Here is a 25,842-nt window from a genome sequence, read left to right on the forward strand (position 1 = left end):
TAGACTGTTTTAATATATGTATTTTAAAAGGTTTTCCTATAGGTAGAATACTTGATTTCAGAGGGCCTGGTCATAGTCTGATCATAACAGAAAATAGTCAAGAAGTTACACAAATATAGGAATGAATTTGGTTGAAAACCTCAGCTGAGTTTAAAGAAGCACATCTAAGCGGAGGTTAATGAACAGGTGTACCCATAAAACAATCTCAGGGGTTATATTAGCCTTTCTTTAGATAATATATTTCACTTCTTCCCTTTACATCAATAGGAGGGTGGGCTTGTGAAGTTCTTTTTTCCCTATGCCCGTTTCACAGATGGAAAATTGAACATTGCCAAAGGAATTCTGCTCCGCAGATTAAGTATGTTCATGTTTTAGAATAAAAATTGCCAAACCTTTGTTGTAAAACCACTTATGAGGAAACCTTAAATACTAATTAGGAAGCTAAAAACTGAATATTGGTATATTGGTATAGAATATATATATTTTTTTCCAAATTATGACATTCAGTGTAATATGAGTGAATTCTCAGCTCTGCTGATGAGGACTATGCTGATTATCTAACCTACACAGCCCCATATAGTAGCCACTGGCTGCGTGTCACTATTCAGATTTAAATTAATTAAAATGAAATAAGACTTAGCATTTAGCTCCTCAGTCACACCAACCAGATTTCAAGTGCTCAGTACTAGGTGGCTAGTAGCCACCTAGTTGTATGGACAGTGCAGGTACAGAACACTTCTATCATCACAGCAAGTACTGTTGAACAAAGCTGATATAGTAAGCATGTTTTTCTTTTCTTAGAGAAACTAAATTTTATCTTTATTAAAAAATCTTTCCTTAGTTCTAAACAGATTTCTTTTGTAAAAGACAAGAAGTTTTATTAAAGTTTTATTAAACTGTCTCTTAAGTCATCACAAAAATGAGCCCTTTAAATTCATACATGCTTCTTGGATGGGGAATGGTGAGGCCAGTAAGCCCAAGAACATAAATGAACATTCTTGTACTTTAGTTTGCATTTTCAGAGCTGGGGAACTGTCTGTAGACACAGAAGATGGAAAAGGGATTTTCTGGTGTGTTTCTGACTTTAAGTTACACATTTTAAAAAGTACTCTGAAGACACTGGGGTTTGTTCATCCCTGGCTTGCTACTAAAGTAGTAATGATTGTTGTTTTCACATTTTCCTTTTTTTTTTTTTTTTGAGATGGAGTCTTGCTCTGTTGCCCAGGCTGGAGTGCAATGGCGTAGTCTCGACTCACTGCAACCTCCACCTCCCGGGTTCAAGCGATTCTTCTGCCTCAGCCTCCTGAGTAGCTGAGACTACAGGCGTGTGCCACCACACCCAGCTAATTTTTGTATTTTTAGTAGAGATGGGAGTTTCACTGTGCTGGCCAGGCTGGTCTCGAACTCCTGACCTTGTGATCCGCCCACGTTGGCCTCCCAAAATGCTGGGATTACAGGCGTGAACCACTGTGCCTGGCCTGTTTTTACATTTTCTTTAGTAGGAAGTGCTGTACAGATATCTCATGCTGAAATAACATTTTATATTGCCTTTGTCTTAATATTTCAAGGGCAAACCAAAAGAGATACTAGCTTAACTAATGATCCACTGCTGCATGCTTTATTTGGATCTAGGATAAATCAGTACCCCACCCCCCCGGAGTTTAAGTGACGACTGGCAAATTTGAGAGAAAGATTTCATACCAAACAAAATATATTCTATTTATTTAAAATGGTTGATTTTTATTTTCATTTACTTATTTTAGTAAAGGAATTGTCATCCAAACACATTTAATTAAAGTCTCAGCCAGGCACAGTGGCTTCTGCCTGTAATCTCAACAACTTGAGAAGCTGAGGTAGGAGAATCACATAATCCCAGGAGTTTGAGGTTACAGTGAGCTGTGATCATGCCACTGCACTCCAATCTGGGCAGCAGAGACCCTGTCTTTATTTAAAAAAAAAAAAAAAAAAAAAGACTGTGCATGAAATACTTTAAAAATATTTATTGTTAATAGAAACTCCAGAATTTTTATTTTTGTATAGGATGAGAGTCATGGGCCAAAGTCTGACTGGAAGGGAGCTGGGGTGCCAGGGGACTTGCTGCCAACCTGTTTTTGTGTAGCAAACAGTTTTCCTTAAATTGAGCATTATTTGGGGAGGCTTTAGAGATTACGTTTAGTTACCTCCTACTCCCCAACTGACAGCTGCTATGTCTTTCTGGGTTATTTGATTATTTGATAGTGTCCTGCTTTTCGGGGAGGGATGCATATTCATTGTGTGACAAAAAATAATTTTTAGGAATTATTTCTGACCTTGAAATTCTACAGAAAGTTTCAAAAATGTATTTCGAGAGCAATATCTTATAACCTTCGAGCCATAAAAGCAATTTAGTATGTGAAGATGAACATTTTAAGAATGTGAAATAAAATAGAATTCAATAGAATATATTAGAAGTGCATGTGTTTATACTGAGTGGTGCTGCAGAATGTGTTTTTTACTATGAGTACAGTCAACATTTGAAAGGCATTGTTCTAATGGAAAGAGCACTCGGATTTTGGAAAACTCTGGGAGTCGGTGGTCTAGCTTTAACTTTAAATCTGTTCTCACTGGTAGGGGTAAGATCCTTACCTACTCTGTGCCCACTTGATGGATCTTCTTTATAACCCCAGGGTCTGATTTGTTACCTGATGCTCACAGAGTACTCAATAAGTGTCTAGTTCTTGAATGATCCTTTCTTTTTTTTTTGTGAGACAGTCTCATTCTGTTGCCCAGCCTGGAGTACAGTGGCACAGTCTTGGCTCACGACAGCCTCTCTCTCCCAGGTTCAAGCGATTCTCATGCCTCAGCTTCCCGAATAGCTGGGATTGCAGGTATCCACTACCGAGCCTGGCTAATTTTGTATTGTTAGTAGAGACAAGGTTTCACCATGTTGGCCAGGCTGGTCTTGAACTCCTGACCTCAAGTGATCCACCCGCCTTGGCTCCCATAGTGCTGAGATTACAGGCGTGAGCCACTGCACCAGGGCAAATGTTCTCTTTTCCTTTCCTGGTTCTGAGATTCCCTAGCTGCCCACCTTTCTGAAAGGTCTATTATCAAGGTCATTGCAATCCACAAAATATGAAACCTTGAATCACATCATGTTTTATATATGTAATCTCTTACCATACCACATTCGTTAATTTTTTTTTGAGAGACAGATTCTCACTCTATTGCCCAGGCTAGAGTGTGGTGGCGAGATCATAGCTCACTGCAGCCTTGACCTACTGGACTCAAAAGGGATTCTCCTGCCTCAGCCTTTCGGGTAGCTGTGACTATAAGTGTGCATCACCGTGCGTGGCTAATTTTTTAAAAAAGTTTTTGTAAAGATGAGATCTTGCTGTTGCCCAGGCTGGTTTTGAACTCCTGGTTTCAAGGGCTGCTCCTTCCTTGACCTCCAAAAATGCCGGGATTATAGGAATGAGCCACCATGCCTGGCCACATTTACTAATTTAACACACCTTTATTGAACTTCAGTTATCTGTGGGAACAGGTACACTGGAGGTACCTGATAGGCACAAGACATAATCACTGACTTTAAGGAGCTCACAGCAGCCTTGTTGGGGAGACTGCACCAACAATGAAAATATACAGGGGTACAAAGGGAGGTAAGAGGAGGTGCTCCTGATCTAGCTTCAGTGGTGGGGGCTGACAGGGAAGGAATAGGGGATTTAGCGAGAGGCTTCGAAGGAATTTGAATTCCTTTGAATCCTTAGTAATTATAATTCATTTAAAAGATGCAATGTGTATCTTTGTGGTAATGATATTAGCTGAGATTTATTGAAAAATAAACCAGGCAGTGACCAAAGTGCTTCAGTCACTTAATGATCACATAAATTTTATCAGGGTGGTACTGTTATCACTTCTCCTTTTGTTATGGATGTTGAAATTCAAAGAGGTTTCACAGTTACTTCCCCAGAAGCATTAACTGGATTGATGTTGCCACAAGTTGATTTTTGTATTTAAAGAGCCAATACTGACCTTTAGGTTATGTTCCTAGAGTGTTTCTTTTTTTTTTTTTTTTTTTTTTGAGACGGAGTCTCGCTCTGTCGCCCGGGCTGGAGTGCAGTGGCCGGATCTCAGCTCACTGCAAGCTCCGCCTCCGGGGTTTACGCCATTCTCCTGCCTCAGCCTCCCAAGTAACTGGGATTACAGGCGCCCGCCATCTCGCCCCGCTAGTTTTTTGTATTTTTCAGTAGAGACGGGGTTTCACCGTGTTCGCCAGGATGGTCTCGATCTCCTGACCTCGTGATCCACCCGTCTCGGCCTCCCAAAGTGCTGGGATTACAGGCTTGAGCCACCGCCTAGAGTGTTTCTTAATTTTTACTAGCCATATGCCCTTTTGCTTTTGAGGCATGAAATCTCTTTCTGAAGATACAACTCTTTAACATCTGAAAGCAATATCATAGCTATAGATTTCTTCAAGACGTTAAAAACTTGGTGCTTCAATGGAAATGTTGTAGTATAATGGAAATTTCATAAAATCTAACTTCCTTAACTCTCTACTTATGTGGAGAACAAAAACTCCACTGGAATTTTGGTTTTGGTGCTTGAAAGTGGATTATCATCAGAGTAAGGAGTTATTGCATGGTGTTAGGTTGACAACTGATTTTTTTTTTTTTTTTGAAGTCTTGCTCTGTCACCCAGGCTGGAGTGCAATGGCAAAATCTTGGCTCACTGCAACCTCCGCCTCTTGGGTTCAAGTGATTCTCCTGTCTCAGCCTCCCGAGTAGCTGGGTTTACAGGCATGGACTACCATGCCCAGCTAATGTTTCGTATGTTTAGTAGAGATGAGGTTTCAGGCTGGTCTCAAACTCCTGACCTCAAGTGATCCACCCGCCTCAGCCTCCCAAAGTGCTTGGGTTACAGGCGTGAGTTACTGCGCCTGGCTGACAACTGATCTTGACATAAATCCAGGAGAGGAGTTTTCAGTACAATGTTTTGATTTTTATATGGAAAATATATCATGAAAGGAAATATTTTTGTTCTTCTCCATCCTGTGATAGGTAATTAAAGGTAAATATTACTAAATGCTTTAAACTCAGCAATCTGGTGGTACTGTACCTTTGATGTCTGGTCTTATTTCAAAGATAGTTTATAATTGAATAATTTATTTTAGATACTTATTTTGAAAAATGTATAATGTTGCATACACACACCTTCACATACACTGTTACAGAAGCTCAGGGGGCAGTATTTGCAATGTTTGTAGTAAGACCTCAAGTTCTGGAGTCAGAAAGAGCTAGGTAGAGTAATTTTTGGTTTATTTTTGTTTATATTTGCCTGGCATATCTTTGCCAATCCTTTTGTTTTCAAACTCAAACTTTTATGATTTGCTTTGATTTAGATGTGTCTCTAGTATATAGCATGGAGTTAGGTTTTGCTTTATGAGTGAATTTGAAAATCTCTGTTAATATGAGTTGAATCCATATTCATATGTCAAAAATTTATCATGGTTCTGCCATTGTATTTTATGTTTTCTATTTATATATACATATGAATGTTAAGTTGTTCACTGTGTAGTATCTTTTTCTTTGCTTTTCAGTTCTGATATTTAGGAAGGTTTGTATTTCAGTCTTATTACTTTAATATTCTTAGTTGTCTATTGATAGTAACCATTCATTCTATTCTATAACCAGAGGTAAAACTCTTTTTAATCCTTCTCTCTTCCCCTTTCTCTTCTTCCTCACCCAATCTTAGTCAGTAATATTCATTTAAAATAGCGTATACATCTGTGCTATCATGTATACTTATGCTTCTACGACTTGAGCTTTAAGACTATACACTGACTCCCAGCTATTACATCAAGGTAATCAGTAAGCTTATTATACTTCTCTCTGCTTTCTCCCTTATTTCAATTTATGTTATTTGAATTTATAGTGTTATAGCCTGTAATATTTGCATTCTATTTTATCAACCTCATTTCCATCTGTTTTTGTATTAATTCTTCAGTTGAATGTAATGTTCACCCAGGTACTTTGTGCAGAGTCATTCTTTGATTGGCTGAAGTTTATCCTCCAGCAGTTTCTCAATAAGGGCTCAGGGGAACAAGATGGGGATATTACTCTTACATCATTTTCAGAATTTGTCTTTTGTTGCTTTATACGTTTTTTGTTTTTTTGAGATGGAATCTCACTCTGTTGCCCAGGCTGGAGTGCAGTGGTACGTTCTCAGCTCACTGCAACCTCCGCCTCCTGGGTTCAGGCAATTGTTCTGCCTCAGCCTCCTGCGTAGCTGGGATTACAGGCATGCACTACTACGCCCGGCTAATTTTTGTATTTTTAGTAGAGATGGAGTTTTGCCCTGTTGACCAGGCTGGTCTCAAACCCCTGACCTCAGGTGATCTGCCCACCTCGGCCTTTGAAAGTGCTAGGATTACAGGTGTGAGCCACCATGCCCACAGCCTGTTGCTTTATGCTTGAAGGATAACTTAGCAGGTTATAAAGTCCTTGGCTCACACATTCTTTTTCTGAGTATCTTACAGGTATTATACAAATGTCTTCTGGCATTAAATGTTATATGAAGCCAGATTGATTTTTTTCCTATATTAATGATTTGGTCTTTTTGCCTGTCTGCCAAAAGGGATTCTCCCTTTATCTCTCATATCTAGTGACTTTATTCAGATATAGTGGTATTGACTGTTTAGCTCAATTTTTAATAGTATATGTGTGCCTTTCTAATATTTAGATTCAAATGTATTTTCATTTCAGGAAAGTTTTCTTTAATCATATCTTTAAATATTTACTTTGTCTCATTGTTTGGTTTTCCTTTTTGGAGACCTTAGTTATATGTATGTTGAATCCCACTTTTTTTTTGTTATGTCTTTTATATCTATTTTTCCTTTAATCCTTTTAAACACTTTTTCATTTGTTTCTTTCATGTCTCTTACTGTATTTTCTGCAATGTCTCTTCTTTGTTCTCCTATCAGTTTCTTCTTCATTTCTGTGATGGCTTTGTTTATTCTTCCATTTTGTTGTTGTTGTTGTTGTTTAGTTTTGCCAATTCATGCTTCCCTATTCCTGTTATCTAGACATTTCTCTGTTGAGTTCTTGTATTTCTTATTTGTGGTCTTGCTCATAGTGATGATGGCTTCACTGATTTTCTTAAAATCAAACAAAATTATTCAGTTATAAATTTTGTCTTCTCCATTGTAATTTTTTTGGAGTGTCGGTACATTATCTATCATTTTTCTTAAAGTATCTCTCAGTCAGTATCATGCCAGTTACCTTTTTTTCCTTGTGATTTAATGAATTGGCTTTACCTCAATCTGTTATTTGTAGGAGGTTTGGGTGGGGCCAGGGTAGATTTCCGGATTTCTGCCTCAGAGGTAGTCTTTTTCACATATGAAACTGGGTGTGTGTCTCTGTGTTGCCACAAGTCTTCTGCCTCTCCAAACCAGAACAAGTCTAGAAGGCATTTTGCCACTAATTCTGAACTTCCCACTCCTTCCTTTGCAGCTATGATTGGAGGGACATGGCTCCAGCATGCCAATGCAAACCACCCCCCACCACCTTTTTTGTTGTTTGTTTGTTTTGAGATGGAGTCTCCCTCTGTTGCCCAGGCTGGAGTGTAGTGGTGCAATCTTAGCTCACTGCAACCTCTGCCTCCTGGGTTCAAGCGATTCTCTGCCTCAGTCTCCCAAGTATCTGGGACTACAGGCGTCTGCCACCATGCTTGGCTAATTTTTGTATTTTTAGTAGAATTGGGGTTTCACCACGTTGGCCAGGCTGATCTCGAACTCCTGACCGCAGGTGATCCACCTGCCTCGGCCTCTCAAAGTGCTGGGATTACAGGCGTGAGCCACTGTGCCCAGCAACCCTTTTCTTAAGGAAATGTATTGTAACTGTTGCTTTCTGAGATCTGCCACTGTCAGGCCCTCCTCATCACATGCCACAGTGTCTTTCCCTATAAGCTGTTCTCCACCGCAGCATGGATTGCCTGCCTTGTTTGATCTCAGCCTTGCTCTCAGGTACTTTGGTGGTTTTATTTTTTAAGTTTAAAGTTTTTGGCTTTTTTGGTGGTGGTTGTTGTTGGAGACAGGGTCTTGTTCTGTCACCCAGGCTGGAATACCATGGTGCATTCCAACTCACTACAGCCTGAAACTCTGGCCTCAAATGAGCCTTCCCACCTCAGCCCAAGTAGCTAGGACGACAGGCATGTGCCACTATGCCTGGATAATTATTTTAATTTTTTTGTAGAGATGGAATCTTGCCAGGTTGCCCAGACTGGTCTCAAACTCCTGGCCTCAGGCTGTCCTTCCACCTGGCCTGCCAAAGTGCTGTGATTACAAGCATGAGCCACTGCACCTGGCCTGGGATTTTGATATTTTTGTTTTTCTCCTAGGTTTTCTGAAAAAGCAGTTTTGTGCAGTTTTTTCTCCTTGTTGCTATCTGTATTTTCCCAGAAGATTCATGCCTATAATGCTACTATGTCCATACCAAAAAGTACAACACAAGATTTTTGTTTAACTAATTATAATTCAAATAGCACTGTCAGCATCCTATTGTACGTTGGTTAGAGCAATTTTACCATCTAATTAATTTTCTTTGAGGTTTGTTTAAAAGCATAAAGTAGCCTCCAAAATGTATTTCTTTTGTCTCCCAGTGGTTTCCAAACTGTTTTGATTCTTAGACTGCTTACCAGTGGCATACGTTTAAGACATCCACTCTATTTCCATTTGGCTGCAGTAAGAAAATGTCATCAAAATGAATGGAAGGAGTGAGTTACCTTTGGTAGTTTAGTAAGGAATATGAAATAAATGTGACATTAATACAGTAAAGCTCTAGGGTCTGGTCTGCCTTGAGAACTTTAAAGATCACTAGTGCCCCCCAAAGTTTGACAAATATTGTTACATATGAGTTTACCATTCCTAATCTAAATTTAGGATTTACTGAATACTTAGGCTTTGTTTTAGGAGTTTCTTTTCAGAGTTTGCAAGTTAGTGGCCATATTCAGAAGCTGATATGTTGGTCTTAGCACTATTTAAACTTAAAAAAAATTAGTTGTCAACATTTCAAATTTGGGAGATTTCACAACACATGAAAACAAATGCCACATTTCCAGCTATTCTTGAGAAATTAGAGATCCGGCCATGCTGAGCCCTCGTTCCTGCATAGTAACAATTTGCTGGAGCTGCGTGATGACCACCCCCTTTACTGTCCAGTTTATCCAAGATCCTGCTGCTGCTTGTCTTGTTTCGGGCCTACTTTACTCATTAAGAGTACTTGCTTGGATCCCAGAGACTTGGGTGATGTTCATTTTAAAACATTTAAATTACAATTACTAGTCTATTTCTGTTAAGCATAGTTTTGCATTTATATGCCCTAGTAGTGCCTAAGACCAATGAACTCTACCCTTAAAAACTGAAATTGGCTGGCCGCGGTGGCTCGCGCCTGTAATCCTAGTACTTTGGGAAGCCAAGGCAGGTGGATCACTTGAGGTCAGGAGTTTGAGACCAGCCTGGCCAACATGGTGAAACCCCGTCTCTACTAAAAATACAAAAATTGGACTGGCGTGGTGGTGCACGCCTGTAGTCCCAGCTACTCAGGAGGTTGAGGCAGGAGAATTGCTTGAACCCAGGAGACGGAAGTTGCAGTGAGCTGAGATAGGACCATCACACTCCACCCTGTCTCTGGACGGAGTGAGACTCTGTCTCAAAACAAAACAAAATAAAAAACTGAGCATTTGTTAGTAATCTCAACTGCTGATTTTATGAAGCAGAGGCGTTTAATAGAAACTGAAAAATGAAGCACTATTACCAAAAGCTGTGGTCACAAGGTTTTTCAAGTTTCATGTACCCTATTACTGACATGGTAAAATGTTGCCAGCTGTTTATACACTCATTAGTTAGTAGAATGTCTCATTTCTTCTTAAGAATATAATTATCTAAAATCTAGATTATTAAACATTCTTTTTTTTTTTTTTTTTTTTGGAGATGGAGCCTCACTCTGTCGCCCAGGCTGGAGTGCAGTGGCATGATCTCAGCTCACTGCAACCTCTACCTCCTAGGTTCAAGTGATTCTCCTGCCTCAGCCTCCTGAGTAGCTGGAACTACAGGCGCCCGCCACCACGCCTGGCTAATTTTTGTATTTTCAGTAGAGATGCAGTTTTGCCATGTTGGCCAGGCTGGTCTCGAACTCCTGACCTCAGCTGGACCACCTGCATTGGCCTCCCAAAGTGCTAGGATTACAGGCGTGAGCCACAGCACCTGGCTAAAAATTATTTCTATTTTCTGTTTTATATTTTAAAATATGAAAAACAAAGCAAACCTGGTTGATTTCTGTTTCTTATTTTAAATTATAGTACAAATAACTAAAAATGAAATATAGATAGTATTATAGAATGATTAGTTATGATGTTATACTTTTTCTCTTTTTTTGTAAAGCTATTTCATCACATTTTATTTTCTTGGTTATACTTTTCACTTTGTTACATAGGCCTTGCCTTTCTTGTTCTTTTCTTTTTTTTTTTTTTGAGACAGAGCCTCGATGTGTCATCCAGGCTGGAGTGCAATAGCGCAATCTTGGCTCACTGCAACCTCCGCCTTCTGGGTTCAAGCAGTTCTCCTGCCTCTGCCGCCCGAGTAGCTGGGACTATAGGCGTACATCTCCATGTCCGACTAATTTTTGTATTTTTAGTAGAGACGGAGTTTTGCCATGTTGGCCAGGCTGGTCTCGAACTCCTGACCTCAGGTCATCTGCTCGCCTCGGCCTCCCAAAGTGCTGGGATTACAGGCGTGAGCCACCACACCCAGCCAGGCCTTGCCTTTCAAATGCCTGGAATTAGATTCAGTTTCCCAGTTCTATCCATATATGACTCTATATATTTAAATTTAAGGCCGGGCGTGGTGGCTCACGCCTGTAATTGCAACACTTTGGGAGGCTGAGAGGGTGGATCACAAGGTCAGGAGATCAAGACCATCCTGGCTAACACAGTGAAACCCATCTCTACTAAATATACAAAAACTTAGCTGGGGGTAGTGGCACGTGCCTGTAGTCCCAGCTACTTGGGAGGCTGAGGCAGGAGAATGGATTGAACCCGGGAGGCAGAGGTTTCAGTGACTCAAGATTGCGCCACTGTACTCCAGCGCCTGGGCAATAGAGTGAGACTCTGTCTCAAAAAAAAAAAAAAAATTTAAATGAATTAAAATACATAAAATCTAAATTTCAGTATCCTAGTCACATTAGCTACATTTCAAGCAGTCAATACCCACATGTGGCTTGTGACTACTGGTTATACTTTTTCTTAAGGTTTAATAGATTCATCAAATTTTAGTACAAAGAAACTTTCCCCAAACTTTTTTTCTTCATTAAACATTAAGAAAACATATGAGGCTGAATGCAGTGGCTTATACCTATAATCCCAATACTTTGGGAGGCTGAGGCAGGAAGATAGCTTGAAGCCAGGAGTTCCAGACCAGCCTGGGCAAAATAGCAAGATCCCATCTCTACAAAAAATTAAAAAATTAGGTGGGCATGGTGGTACACGCCTGTAGTCCTAGCTACTTGGGAGGCTGAAGCAGAAGGATTGCCTGAGCCCCGGAGTTCAAGGTTGCAGTGAGCTGTGATTGTGCCATTGCACTCCAGCCTCGGGGACAGAGTGATATCATATCGCTCTAAAAAAAAAAAGAAAGAAAGAAAAGAGAAGAACCGCTATGAATCAAGTATCTAATGCACATTTTGCATGTGCTTTTAATTAGAAATTTGTATTATTTGACACTAAGGGAAAAAAATTATAAATTTAAATACCTCAAGATGTTTCTGAATCATAAGAAGACAAAACTATGTTTAGTACAGCTTTAGTGTTACACACATATGTACATATGTATTTTTTAATTGGGATATAATTCACCTACCATAAATTAATCATTTTAAAGTATATAATTTAGTGGCTTTGAGTATATCCATACAGTTATGCATCCATTACCATTATCTAATTCCACAACATTTCATCACCGTCAAAAGAAACCTCAAACGCATTAGTTGTCACTTCACGTTCTCTCCTACCTTTAGTTCCTGTCCACCACTAATCTATGTTCTGTCTCTATGCTTTTGCCTATTCTGGACATTTCATATAAAGAGAATTATATACAATATGTGTCTTTTGTGTCTGGCTTTTTTAACTTAGCATTATGTTTTTAATATTCATCTGTATTATGTGTCAGCACTTTATTCCTTTGTGTGGCTGAGTAATATTCCATTGTGTGGATAGACACACATTTTATTTATATATTCATCAGCTGAACATTGGGTTGTTTCTGCTTTTTGGTTACTATGAATAATGTGACTATGAACATTCATGTAGAAGTTTTTGTGTGAATGTATGTTCTCAGTTCTTTTGGACTAGGAGTTAAATTGCTGGGTCATATGGTAATTCTGTGTTTAACTTTTGAGGAGCTGCCAGACTGTTTTCCATAGCAGCTGCACTATTGCACATTCCCACCAGCGATGTAGGAGAGTTGTAATTTCTCCACATCCTCACTAACACTTGTTATTTTCTGTTTTGTTTTTTTTTTTTCTTTTTATACTAGCCAGCCTAAGTGGGTGTGAAGTGGTATTTCACTGTGGTTTAGATTTGCATTTCTCTAATGACTATAATAATCTTTTCATGTGTTTATTGGCCATTTGTATGTCTTCTTTGGAGAAATGTCTATTCAAGTCCTATGTCCATTTTTAAGTTGGGTTATTTTTCTTTTTATTGTTGAGTTATAAGGATTCTTTCTGTATTCTGTATACTAGACCCTATCTATTTTTCATTGGTTACTTATGCTTTTAGTGTTCTAAGAAACCATGGCTTAATCCAAGGTCATGAAGATTTATATCTATGCTTTCTGTTGAGTGTTTAGTGTTTTTGTTGTTGTTGTTGTTGTTGTTGTTTTTTGAGGTGGAGTCTTGCTCAGTTGTCCAGGCTGGAGCGATTCTCTTGCGTCAGCCTCCCAAGTAGCTGGGATTACAGGCGCCCACCACCACGCCTGGCTAATTTTTGTATTTTTAGTAGAAACGGGGTTTCACCATGTTGGCCAGGCTGGCCTCAAACGCCTAGCCTCAAGTGATCCACCCACCACAGCCTCCCAGAGTGCTGGGATTACAGTTGTGAGCCACTGCACCCGGCTGAGTTTAGCTTTTGTATTTAAATCTTTGATCCATTTTGGGTTAAATTTTCCATGTAGTGTGGGGTAAAGGTCCAAACTTCATTCTTTTACGTGTAGATATCCGGTTGTCCTAGAATAATTTGTTGAAAATGATTTTCCACATTGAGTGATCTTGGTACCCTTGTTAAAAATCAATTGACCGTAGAGGTATGGCTTTACTTCTGGACTCAATTCTATTCCATTGCTCTGTATGTCTGTCCTTGTGCCAGTACCACACTATCTTGATTAGTTAGTGTAGCTTTGTAGTAAATTTTGAGTGTTAAATAATTTTGTTGTATTTTAATTTCTTTTAAATTCATAATTCTGGCCAGGCACAGTGGCTCAAACCTGTAATCCCAGCATTTTGGGAAGCTGAGGCTAGGAGTTTGAGACCAGTCTAGGCAACATAGCAAGACCAGTCTAGGCAACATAGCTAGGAGTTTGAGACCAGTCTAGGCAACATAGCAAGTCTAGGCAACATGGCTAAAATTTAAAAATTAGCCAGGTGTGGTAGTCTGCACCTGTAGTCCTAGCTATTTGGGAAGCTGAGGTGAAAGGATCACTTGAACCCAGGAGTTTGAGGTTGCAGTGAACTGTGATCTTACCACTGCCCACTGTAGCCTGGGCAGGAGAGCAAGACCCTGTCTTTGAAAAGAAAAATCCTTGTCCTTTTTATTATGTATTATGATTTTAATAATGAGGCTAGTTCATGACATAGAAATACTAATTTAAAACAGTTTTGGATTTAAAAGTGTTTACTGAGTTAGAACAATGTTTTTCAAGAATTAATATACATAATTGGGTTAAATGACCCTTATCTCCATGTTGAGGAAATATTTACTAGTTATGTGTTTCATTGTTAGGAATAGCAGTAGTTGCTGTTTACTCTCTTTAAAAAGCTGGACATCCGTTGTAGAATTGTGTTTATTGTGTGACTGATCAAATTTTTATCGACTACCTACTACCAGTTAGCAAAGTTATTGATTTATAAATACTGGGTTGGGAGTGTGATGTAGATTAATTCCTACCAAAAGGACTTTTGGCATAGTTTTTATTCTGGTTGTTTTTGATGGATTTTTTTTTTTTTTTTTTTGAGATGGAGTTTTGCTCTTGTTGCTCAGGCTGGAGTGCGATGGCACGATCTTGACTCACTGCAACCTCTGCCTCCCAGGTTCAAGTGATTCTTTTGTGCCTCAGCTTCCCGAGTAGCTGGGATTACAGGCGTGCACCACCACGCCTGGCTAATTTTGTATTTTTAGTAGAGGTGGCGTTTCAACATGTTGGTCAGGCTGGTCTCGAACTCTGGACCTTAGGTGATCCGCCTGCCTCTGCCTCCCAAAGTGCTGGGATTACAGGTGTGAGCCACCACACCTGACAATGGATGGTTTTATGAATAGTTGAGTTTGTTATGAACTGCATGTTCAAAATGCATTTGTGACAAGTTTTTTGAAAAACAGAGATCAATATATACATTTCCCCCTAATATGATGGTTCCATTTATTAAAGTTAATTGAGGTCCTTGAAGGGAAGAAAATTAATTGGAGGCTAAATTTATAAGTATAGGTTACAAGGATAAGGAACAAGAATGTCATTTGGAATAATTGTTGCAGGCTATTTTATACAGTTGGGATAGAACTTGTTTTTGTATATGAGACTCTGAATTGAGCAGCTATTGTAAAGTGTAAATAATCATTCTAAGCTGTGTTAAGCCTCAGATACTTGTATACAGATGTATTTTCAACAAATAATAGATGTTGCAAAATAAGTATGATATTAGAGGTTGCATGATGTGTTGGGAAAAAAACATTGATTTTTGAGCTAATATGAGGTTGGATCCTGTTTCTACCACTTGCTAGTTGTATCTTTGAGCTAGTTGCCTAATTTCTTTGAGCTTCATTTTCATCATCTGTAAAAATGGAGGTTATGAAACTTGAATATAAAGTGAAACATGGTGTTTGGTACTCTATAAATGATGATTTCATTATTATTAGTATGATCATTATTATATTAATGCCTAGGAAAAGAATTATGTTAGCCTTTTGGGAAAAGGCATGTGTAAATGAATAAAAACTAACATATGAGGTAGTCTTAGAAATATATCTGAGGCTACTCAGGCCTAGCTAGTAGTGTAGCTCAGTCAAATTCTTGCTTTAATCAATCAATAAAAATAATTTAGGCCATAGTCTAAATAAAATATTAACTAATTAGATTTTATGTTTGTAAATTTTGCAGTGCTTCAAAGCAATTTATTAATTCAGTCACCTATTCTAATGCAAACATTTGAGTGCCTTCTCTGTGTCAGATATTGTGCTGGTGGCTGGGAGTACAGTGGCAAACAAAACAACATAGTTCCTGTTCTTAAGAAGTTTACAGGTTAGTGTGGGAGACAGACAACAGGAGTCACGTCATAACCATGGAATCACGTGTGGAAAGGGCTAGGAAAGGATGAGACAGAGGACTTGATCTTGAGACTAGTGGTACCGGGGAGGGGTGCCCTTGAGAAAGGGACATTGAAATTGAGACCTGAGGAATCAGTAGGAGTTGGCCAGGTGAAGCTAGGAGGAGGGACAGCATGCACAAAGGCAGAAAAGAATTTGTCATGTTTGAGGAACAAAGGGAAGGCCAGTGACTGCAGCAGGGAGGGAGTAAGGGGGAGAGGAGCTTAGTGTTTGAGGGAAGCTGGTGAGGCCAAATCCTTTAAAGCCTTGTAGTGCATATTAAGGATTTTGAAATTTATCTTGAGAGGAAACCATTAAAGAGTTTTAAGTAAGGGAATGATGAAATCAGATTCTTATTTGTAATTCTACTCTGCAGCTTTGTAGAAATGAACTCAAGAGAAGCCAATGTGTGTGGCCAGGAGACCCTGTGGAAGATTCTCACCTTTTCAGGTGAGGGTGATAGTTGGTTGTCTAGTGATGATGGCAGTGGAGATGGAAAGTGAACTGATTGGAGAGTTTTATAGGAGGGAAAATTGGCAGGACTTGCTTAGAGATTAGACCTGGAGGATGAGGTAGAGAGAGAGGTGACCGGGACGCCCCTGAGATTTCTGGTGTGAGCTGCTGGGTGGATGGGGAAGCTCAGAGAGGAAGTAACATTGAGAGGAAATTTTTTAGAAGTTTAAAAATTTAGCATAGGGTAGATGAAAAACATCCAAGTGAAGCTATGAAATTGACATGGATGTGCAGTCTGGAACTTGTAAGGGAAACTTGAGCTAGAAAGAGAAATTGGCAAATTATCCATGGTGTTTAAAGCTGTGATCACCTAGAGATATCTCAGTACGAAGTGATTAGAGGCCCAGGATTAACTTGTGAGGGAATGCCACCATTTGGAGGTTAAGAGAGGAAGATGGGAAGAGAAGAAGCAGAAGGAATGCTGGCCTTAAGAGTGTGGGGTCACAGAAGTCCACAGTGTTTCAAGGCAGGGACCTGCTGAATGCAGCTGAGCATTTATTTACATTTTCCAAGATGAGAGCTGACATATCTTTTATTGTATTTAGCAAGAGCAGCTTCATTGAGGTGGTAGAAGTGTAACTAGACTGGAATGGGTTGGAGATGAATGATGAATGGGAGGGGACAAAATGGAAACAAGAATGTATGACTTTCCAGAAGTTTGGCTGTGAAAGAATAGAGGGTGATACTGGAGGGGGTGATATAGGGTCAAGGGAAGACTTTTTACATTTTTTGTTTTTTAAGGTGGAAAAGTCTAGGTCCTGACCCACTTAGGGTTGTACCTGATGAAACCAGGATCATTTACTTACACAGGTAGTGTATTAGGAAACTCTTCTTGGTGAGGATTGAATGAACGAATGCATATCAGCACTCCATACATGGAAAGCGTTTAAATGTTGACTCTGTTGGCAGAATCAGGCTGAGTGGTCCAGAGCCCCCATTGGATCTGGTCCTGTTCCAAGCTCTTTAGTAAGGATGCTCTCCTGCAACCCCTCTGCATTTTCTCAGTTTCATTCTTCCTCTCCCCAAAATCTATTCTTTCATTTCTCTGAAAATTTCTACCTGCCTATCTAACCCCATGACACGCTTCCACACTGCTCCAGTTTCCACTCTTTTCCTCCCTCTGACCCTCTTTGGCATCAACTCTGTAATTGTGGTTCCTAACTATTGGGCTGAGATTTCCTGCAGTGCTTCAGAGTTATCTCAGGGGGTCAGGAATCCATACGCATATTAAGTGCCATCTGTGGATGAATAAATAATGTGTCTTGTAAATATGTGCTAATGTTTTTCAAATGTATGTGGCTGCTGTTTTGATTAATAAGAAATCCTTTAAAAGCTTTTAAACTTTGTTGTTACTTTTATTATGGATATTTTCACTCAGTTCTAAAAGAACTGATTTATTAAGGCTGGACACATTTTTTGAACTTAAAAAAGAATGTTCATACTTGACAAGGTTAGGAATCATGGCTCTACAACATTGAGTTTTCCTTCATGTTCTTGACTATTATCTTTTCTTTTCCTGTCTCTTTAACAGACTTGTAAATTACTTAAGGGCAGGGGTTGTGGTTCTTTCTTCTTCCTTGTACCCTACTGCAGAGGTTGGCAAGCTACAGCCCTTGGGCCAAATCCAGCTCACTGCCTGTTTCATAACTCCCTTCCAGCTAAGAAGCTTTTACAGGTGAACCTTTGCAATCAACCTGATGCTAAGAGAACACTAACTTTGAACTCCAGTTAAGCAAAATGTTCTTCCTGAGAAATAATTCCATTCTTGTCATTAGTAGAACTGTATTATATAAATTATATTCAATTAATACCCTCATTTGCCTCTTGGCCTGCATATCTGAANTTTTTTTTTTTTTTTTTTTTTTTTTTTTTTTTTTTGAGACGAAGTCTTGCTCTGTTGCCAGGCTGGAGTGCAGTGGCACAATCTCGGCTCACTGCAACCTCTGCCTCCCGGGTTCACACCATTCTCCTGCCTCAGCCTCCTGAATAGCTGGGACTACAGGCGCCCAGCACCACGCCCAGCTAATTTTTTGTGTTTTAGTAGAGACGGGGTTTCACTGTGTTAGCCAGGATGGTCTCGATCTCCTGACCTCATGATCTGCCCACCTCGGCCTCCCAAAGTGCTGGGATTACAGGCGTGAGCCACCGCGCCCAGCCCATAGTCATAGTTTCTAACCTTGTTTAATATCTGAATTGTTGGAGGAACTTTAAGAAAATATACATATTTATAAGCATAAATATATATATTCCTCTACCCTGGGGATTCTGAATCAGTACATCAGGGGTGGAGCCTGGGAACTTACATTTTTAACAAATTATTGAATTATTTGGGAATCACTTCCTTTTAGTGCATTCGTAGAGTTGAACCCTGAGAGATAATGAAATGAATATTGAGTTAGTTATATGTCAGAGGATAAATTCTTACTTCAGCATTTATTAACTATGAGACCTTATCCAAGTAACTACTTGTTTTGCTGGTTTAAAAATTTTTTAGTTATTTTGTTTATAGACAGTTTTGCTTACTTTCTACAGTGGTAGTTCTTTTACCTTTGGAGGTTTATTAGAACCTCTTTCAGAATCTGACAAAAGTAAATAGCCCCTCCCTCTAGAAGGGTGCATCCGTGTTAGTTTCCTGTGACTACCAAAACAAATTACTACAGGAGTGCTTAAAGCAACATAAACTTATTCTCTGACTGTTCTGGAGGCCCGACATTCAAATCAAGGTATCTGCAGGGCCGAGATCCCCCCGAGAGGTTCTAAGGGAGATCCCTCACCTCTTCCAACATCTGGGCTGCGTTCCTGGGCTTGTGGCTGCATCACTCAGCCTCGGTCTCCAGGGTCACATTGCCGCCCCTTCGTCTCCATGTATCTCTTACAGAAGGACTCTTGTCATTGGATTTAAGGTCCATCTGGATAATCCAGGATAAGCACTTCCTCTCAATATTCTTAACTTAATCACATTTTTTATCATATAAAGTAACATTCACAGGTTCCAAGGATTTGACATAGATATCTTTGGGGTTGTGGAGGGGTACATTTTTCAGCTTTCCATAGAACCTTTGCACATGGTCACAGTTTTAAGGAGTTTCAAGGAGTTTCAAGGAGTCACAACTCTGAAGTCCGTTTATGGATCCTATGGACTCTAGGTTTGGGCTCCTTGCTCAGTGAGAACCTTACACCTATAGTGTGTTCTAGTTAATCTCTTTATTCTTTCCTGTCTCTGTGTCATATGCTTACATTCATCATCCCATTAATACCATTTTCAAAATGATGTTTTTTTCTTGTAACTTTAGATTTTTCCATGTATGGTTTGCTGTTTAGGTTAATTTCTCTGATTCCCTTAGGAACTGTTTATCCTTTGATAAGCTTCTTGTTAAAAAGAAAGCCCTCCCTAAGCCTTTTTACTTCATTCTGCAGTAGGGAGACTAACTTCTGTGCCAACACAGATAACCAGTAATGCTTCTAGTGAGAAGAAACACCTTGATTGAGTATCTGCTGTGCCAGGCTGTTTGACAAGTGCTTACACGTGGTTTGTTATTTAATATTGAAAACAATCCTGTCGAGGAAAGGTGGTATCAGTGAGCACATAAAGGTCTGTGGAAGTTAGGTTACGTGCACAATGTGAGTGATAGAGCTGGCAAGAGCCAAGCTAGTCTTTGAGTGAAGGTCCTGTCTAAAGCCCGTGTGTTTTCGTTATACCATGAAAACACAGCACGCTTCACTTTTAGTTAAATGGTTAGTAATCTCATTAGACAGGGGCTACCTATGTTTTGTTTTCACTGGGTTCTAGTCACATGTACAGTGCTTACTTACAGTATTACTTTGCACAAGTATCTTCTCTGATCCTTAGCTTTAAATAACACTAATATCTGGGTGGTATGTCTTTTAGAGCTCTTGTAGAAATTGAGAAAATATAGATTGAAAGCCCTCCAAATAGAAAAATTTTGCTACTATGTAGTATAAATACAATTAATTGGTTTCTCATTTTAGAATATTCTTAATACTTTATTCTTTTCCTTTTTTAGATTTCAAGATTTGGGAATGTGGCCAAACCTCAAACCAGAGGATACATTAACCCCAACTATGAATTTCTTTGCTTAAAACCTCTTAGATATTTGGTTGGCTGTTGTGAATTCTTACATTCTGCTTTCTGTTCTTTTAAGGGGCATCCCCAACTTTGTGTAGCTCAGTTCTACTTAGGATATCTACATTTGTGATAACTTTCTGAGCAGTTCTCTTTCCTAGGTCAGTTTTTAACTCCTCTCATTACCTCTTTGCCATGGGTTTAGCTGGTGGCTTGGAACTGTGCTCTGGAGACTTCCTCTTTTTTCTTGTCTCCCTCTTGTAATTTATTCACACCATCATTTATCTATAGATAGTCTCTTCCGCAGGGTTAATATCCCATCTTGCTGCTTCATCTCACTAGTACTGTCTCCTTCTATCTTTGCTCTTATCCTGCAGGATATGAAGATACTCTCATCTTTTTTGTTTTTTAGGCAGAGTCTCACTCTGTCGCCCAGACTGGAGTGCAGTGGCGGGATCTCAGCACACTGCAACCTCCACCTCCCAGGTTCAAGCAATTCTCGTGCCTCAGCCTCCTGAGTAGCTGAGACTACAGGTACGCACCACCATGCCTGGCTAATTTTTGTATTTTTTGTAGAGACAGAGTTTCATCATGTTGGTCAGGCTGGTTTTGAACTCCTGGCCTCAAGGGGTCCACCCACCTTGGCCTCCCTAAGTGCTGGATTACAGGCATGAGCCACTGTGCTCAGCCAAGATACTCCCATCTTTAAAAAAATTCCACATTTAGCAAACTAGCCTCCATCATTCCCAACAGCTCTTCATTCCTTTCCTCTGACCCATATGTTATCAGTTCCTTTTACCTACTGGCTTTTCTGTTGTTTATAACATAACATTAAGGATTCTGATGCTCTAATAACCTGACCCAAGCCTGTCTTATCTTTTGGGTGCTCCCTCCCTTTATGCTTTCTGCTGCAGTGTAGAATGTCCCTCCTATCAAGACCCAGTCCTTTTGTTTGGATTTCATTCCTCCCTGCTTGCTCATAAACCTTCCTTCATTGTCAATGTCCTCTTTCTTTAACTTTCATAAAAACTCTTGACTTTCCAATACTTTTAAAGAATTGGAGGATATGGTAGCCTGGGTCTTTGTTTCCAAATATCAGCAAGAGACTGGAGCTAAATAGTGTCTCCCCACTTTGGGTGGTGAATGTTCTCTTTATTTAAACACAGTCCCACTGCTCCCTGTTATCATATAGGAAGCCTACTTCCCTCTATTGTCACCTGTGTGGTGATAAAACAGGAATTTTGTATTCCCTGGCCTAAAGTCTGGTATCTGACTTTTAAAAGTAATCCTATAACCTGAATTTGTATTTATAGATATAATCTTATTTCTTCTTGTTCTCAGTGCCAGCTATCTCCCCCAGAAGTTTACTACCCAGGCATGTTCTCCCTGTCTTTCGTATCTCTTCCCTTCATATTTCAGCTCACAATGACTTCTTTTCCTAGCTTCTGTGGTACATATTTTCATGTGTATTGTATTATTTCACAGTTTGTTTTTTATTCCCAATAAGTGAGCAAACTTCTTGAAGACGGGGATTGTATTAGATCAGTTTAAAAGTTGACTTAAGTTTTATATGGAAGGAAACATACCTTTAAAAAACAAAAATCACACAACTAAGTGAGATGCTGGCGTAATCATGGGCATATGAGATGCTGGCATGATGATGGGCATGAGAGCTGAATATGACAGGGAACAGCATATTCAAGATTCCGGTCTATCCATACTCCAGGGCATACATCTGTTGACTGGAAAGACAGGCAAATTGTGTATACTATTTAAAATGTTTATCTGTTTTAATTTTTCTTTTTTCCTTCCACCCTCTATCTTCCCTCATGTTCTACTTTCTCTTGAATTGCATTAATGACTTCATGATAGAATTCTAGTATACTTTTATATCTTCTGCAGTGGTAGAACCCTGTGTCTCTCTGAAGAAAATAAAACCAGTTGAATGAATGAACGTATCAATAAGTGCTTTGGGGGACAGTGAACAGGAGGTGGTGTAAATTAATTATATTTACCATCTGTGTTTTTCTTTGCAACTAATTCAGTCAGACAGGGAGGAACCATAGAGTTACATTTCTTCTGCTTGACTTAAAATATCTCAAAATTCCTTTCCGGCTCTAAATTTCTTTAAGATCAAAACCCTTACTATATATAATAGTTCAGTTCTAAAGCTTTTTAGAGCTGCGTTAGCAAAACAGAGAGGTATCCATGTTGTACATGTATTCCTGGCAATTTGGTGTAATCCTTTACCTTTAGGAGATGTTAGAATTTCCCTTTTTCCATTTGCTCATTTTAGGAATTGTATTAGTCTGTTCTTACACTGCTAATAAAGACATACCCAAGACTGGCTAATTTATAAAGGAAAGAGGTTTGAATGACTCACAGTTCCACATGACTGGAGAGGCCTCACAATCATGGTGGAAAGCGGATGAGGTGCAAAGTCATATCTTATGTGGTGGCAGGCAAGAGAGAGCTTGTGTAAGGGAACTCCTCTTTATAAAACCATCAGATCTCGTGAGACTTATTCACTATCATGAGAACAGTGTGGGAAAGACCGCCACTCATGATTCAGTTACCTCCCACCAGATCCTTTCCACGACACGTGGAAATTACGGGAACTATAATTCAAGATGAGATTTGGGCAGGGACACAACCAAACCATATCAGGAATCTAAGGCAAATACTGCTAAATTTCATTACTTAGTTTAAGTTTTCCCAATGTTATAAAATTAAAGGACCTTTGATTTACATTTGAATCTCTGAATTTAGTGTAGTGTCCTATTGCTCAACTTATGCATAAATGAAAGGAGCTATTTAAAAGGATGAGACAAGAAACCTTTGAGCAAGTTGGGGATTTTGTACAGGTGGAAGTGCTGTTATTGGGACATACTATAGAAAGAAACTTAAGATGTAAAGTCTTAGCTACCTCAACTGTGAGTGGTTTAACACAATTATTTTTATTTTTTTTTGAGACGGAGTCTCGCACTGTTGCCCAAGCTGGAGTGTAGTGGCGCGGTCTCGGCTCACTGCAAGCTGTGCCTACCAGGTTCATGCCATTCTCCTGCCTCAGCCTCCTGAGTAGCTGGGACTATAGGCGCCTGCCACCACACCCAGCTAATTTTTTTTTTTTTTTTTTTGTATTTTTAGTAGTGACGGGGTTTCACCATGTTAGCCAGGATGGTCTCGGTCTCCTGACCACGTTATCCGCCCGTCTCAGCCTCTCAAAGTGCTGGGATTACAGGCGTGAGCCACCCCGCCCTGCCAACACAATTAATTTGAACCAGGCTACTTTGGGGGAGAGGTTGTTAGATAGTAAATGGAAGCAAATAAACACGAAACAAAAGGAGTGCAGTCCATTTAGTAATGTCTCCCATTATTACTTTGATCTGGAGGAAAAAAGATATTTACTATTTGGCCCATCACAGAAAAAGTTTGCTGAGTCCTGCTCCAGGGTAAATATCCAGAAGGAGGTTTTCTGAGTCACATTGTAAATGTATGTTTAACTTCATGAGAAGCTGCCAAACTCTTTTCTGGAGTGGCTGTACCATCTTGCATTCTGTCAGCAATGTTCCAGTTGTTCTCTACCCTCACTAGCTCTTGATATTGCCAATATTTTAAAATTTTACTCATTTTAGTAAATGTATGAAGGTAGCTTGTCGTGTTTTTAATTTTCATTTCCCTAGTGGCTAATGATGTTGAACATCTTTTCATATAGTTATTTGCCATCTGTGTGTCCTCTTTGGTGAAGTGTCCAAGTCTTTTCTTAATTTTTTTAATTGGGTGGTTTGTTATCTTAATGCTGAGTTTTGAGAGTTGTTTTTTATTTTTTTGTTTGAGATGGAGTTTCCCCCTTGTTGCCCAGACTGGAGTGCAATGGCATGATCTTGGCTCGCTGCAATTTCCGTACCCCTGCCCGGGTTCAAATGATTCTCCTGCCTCAGCCTCCCGAGTAGCTGGGATTATAGGCATGTGCCCAGCTAATTTTATATTTTTAGTAGAGACCGGGTTTCTCCATGTTGGTTAGGCTGGTCTCGAACTCACGACCTCAGGTGATACGCCAACCTCAGCCTCCCAAAGTGCTGGGATTATAGGTGTGAGCCACTGCGCCCGGCTGAGAGTTTTTTATATACTCAGGATATAAACCCTTTGTTGGATATGTGATTGCATATTATTTTCTCTCATTTTATTCTCTTAACAGTGTCTTTTCCTCATTAAAATGTTTACATTTTGATAAAGTCTAATTTATTGACTTTTTTAAAAAAAATTGGGCAGCCCCCAAGCCAGAGTAGGTTAAGAGAGACTCCCCAATTCATTGATGTTATTTTCTTCTATGGATTGTGTTTTTCATGTCATGTCTGAGAGTACTTTGCCCAAACCCAGGTTATGGATATTTTCTCCTGTGTTTTCTTCTAGGAGTTTTATAGTTCTGCATTTTATGTACATCTCTGTGATCCATTTTGAATTAATCATTGTATAAGGTGTGAGGTTTGGGTCAAGGTTCACATTCTTTTTGCAACATTATTTGTTGAAAAGACTATTCTTTTTCCATTCAGGTGACTTTACATCTTTGTCAAAGATCATTTGACCATACTTACATAGTCTATTTCAGGACCCTCTTTTCTGTTCTGTTGATTTATGTGTCTGTCCCTTCACCAATACCACACCATCTTAATTATTATAGTTTTATGGTAAGTTTTAAAAATGGGTAGTGCGATTCTTCCAACTTTATTTTTTTTCAAAGTTATTTTAGCTAGTCTAGTTTGCTGACTTTTCTATATAAATTTTAATAACCACTTATGTGCAAACATTTTAAATGTGGTTTTGACTAGATTTGAGTTTTATTTGTAGATCAAGTTGTGGGTAAATAGACATTTTTGCTATGTTGAGTCTTTTAATCCACAACCATAGTATGTCTCTTCATTTTGGGCCTTTTTGATTTCTTTCTCAGTGTTTGGTAGTTTTGACTATATAGATCTTGTTCATGTGTTGGAGAGGAGCTTTTGTAAATAGTATTTTTAAAAAATTTCAATTTCCTCTTGTTCTTTTCTCGTGTAAATAAATATGATTGATAGTCATGTCAGTCTTGTATCCTGCAACTTTGCTAAACTCACTTATTAGGAATAGGAGCTTTTTGTAAATCATTTAGGATATTCTACATAGGCAGTCTTGTCATTTGTGAATAAGAATTTTATCTCTTCCTTTCCAATTTTTTGTTTCTTCTTATTAAGCTAGCCAGGACTTCTGGTACAATATTAAGTAAGAGCGATGAGAGTGGACATCTCTGCCTTGTTTTTAATCTTAGGGAGAAACATTCTAAATACTACTAAATACTATGTTTGTTGTAGTTTTTATGTGTAATACTTTATCACACTGAGAAAATTTTTTTTACTCCTAGTTTGCTGAGAGTTTTTATTATGATTGGATACTGAAATTTATTGAATGCTTTTTCTGCATAAATTCATATGATTATGAGACTTTCTTATTTTAAAAAATTTTATTTGTTAGATTTTTGATTCAGAGGGTACATGTGCAGGTTTGCTACATGAGTATATTGCATGATGCTAAAGTTTGGGCTTCTAGCCCAGATAGTGAAAACAGTACCTAATAGGTAGCTTTTCCATCCTTTCCCCCTCCCTCCATGCCAT

The 25,842-nt window shown here is 39.1% G+C and overlaps 1 protein-coding gene across 1 annotated transcript in view; it reads left to right on the plus strand.

Moving 5' to 3' along the window:
- Positions 1-25,842, plus strand: part of LPGAT1 (lysophosphatidylglycerol acyltransferase 1) — a 97,879-nt gene that overhangs the window by 3,629 nt on the left and 68,408 nt on the right. The window contains exon 4 of the mRNA XM_025395477.1: positions 909-961. Within this exon, the coding sequence (XP_025251262.1) occupies positions 909-961 (53 nt within the window). The remainder of the gene's footprint in view (positions 1-908; positions 962-25,842) is intronic.

Source organism: Theropithecus gelada, chromosome 1 (assembly GCF_003255815.1).
Source record: "Theropithecus gelada isolate Dixy chromosome 1, Tgel_1.0, whole genome shotgun sequence".
Lineage (NCBI taxonomy): Eukaryota > Metazoa > Chordata > Mammalia > Primates > Cercopithecidae > Theropithecus > Theropithecus gelada.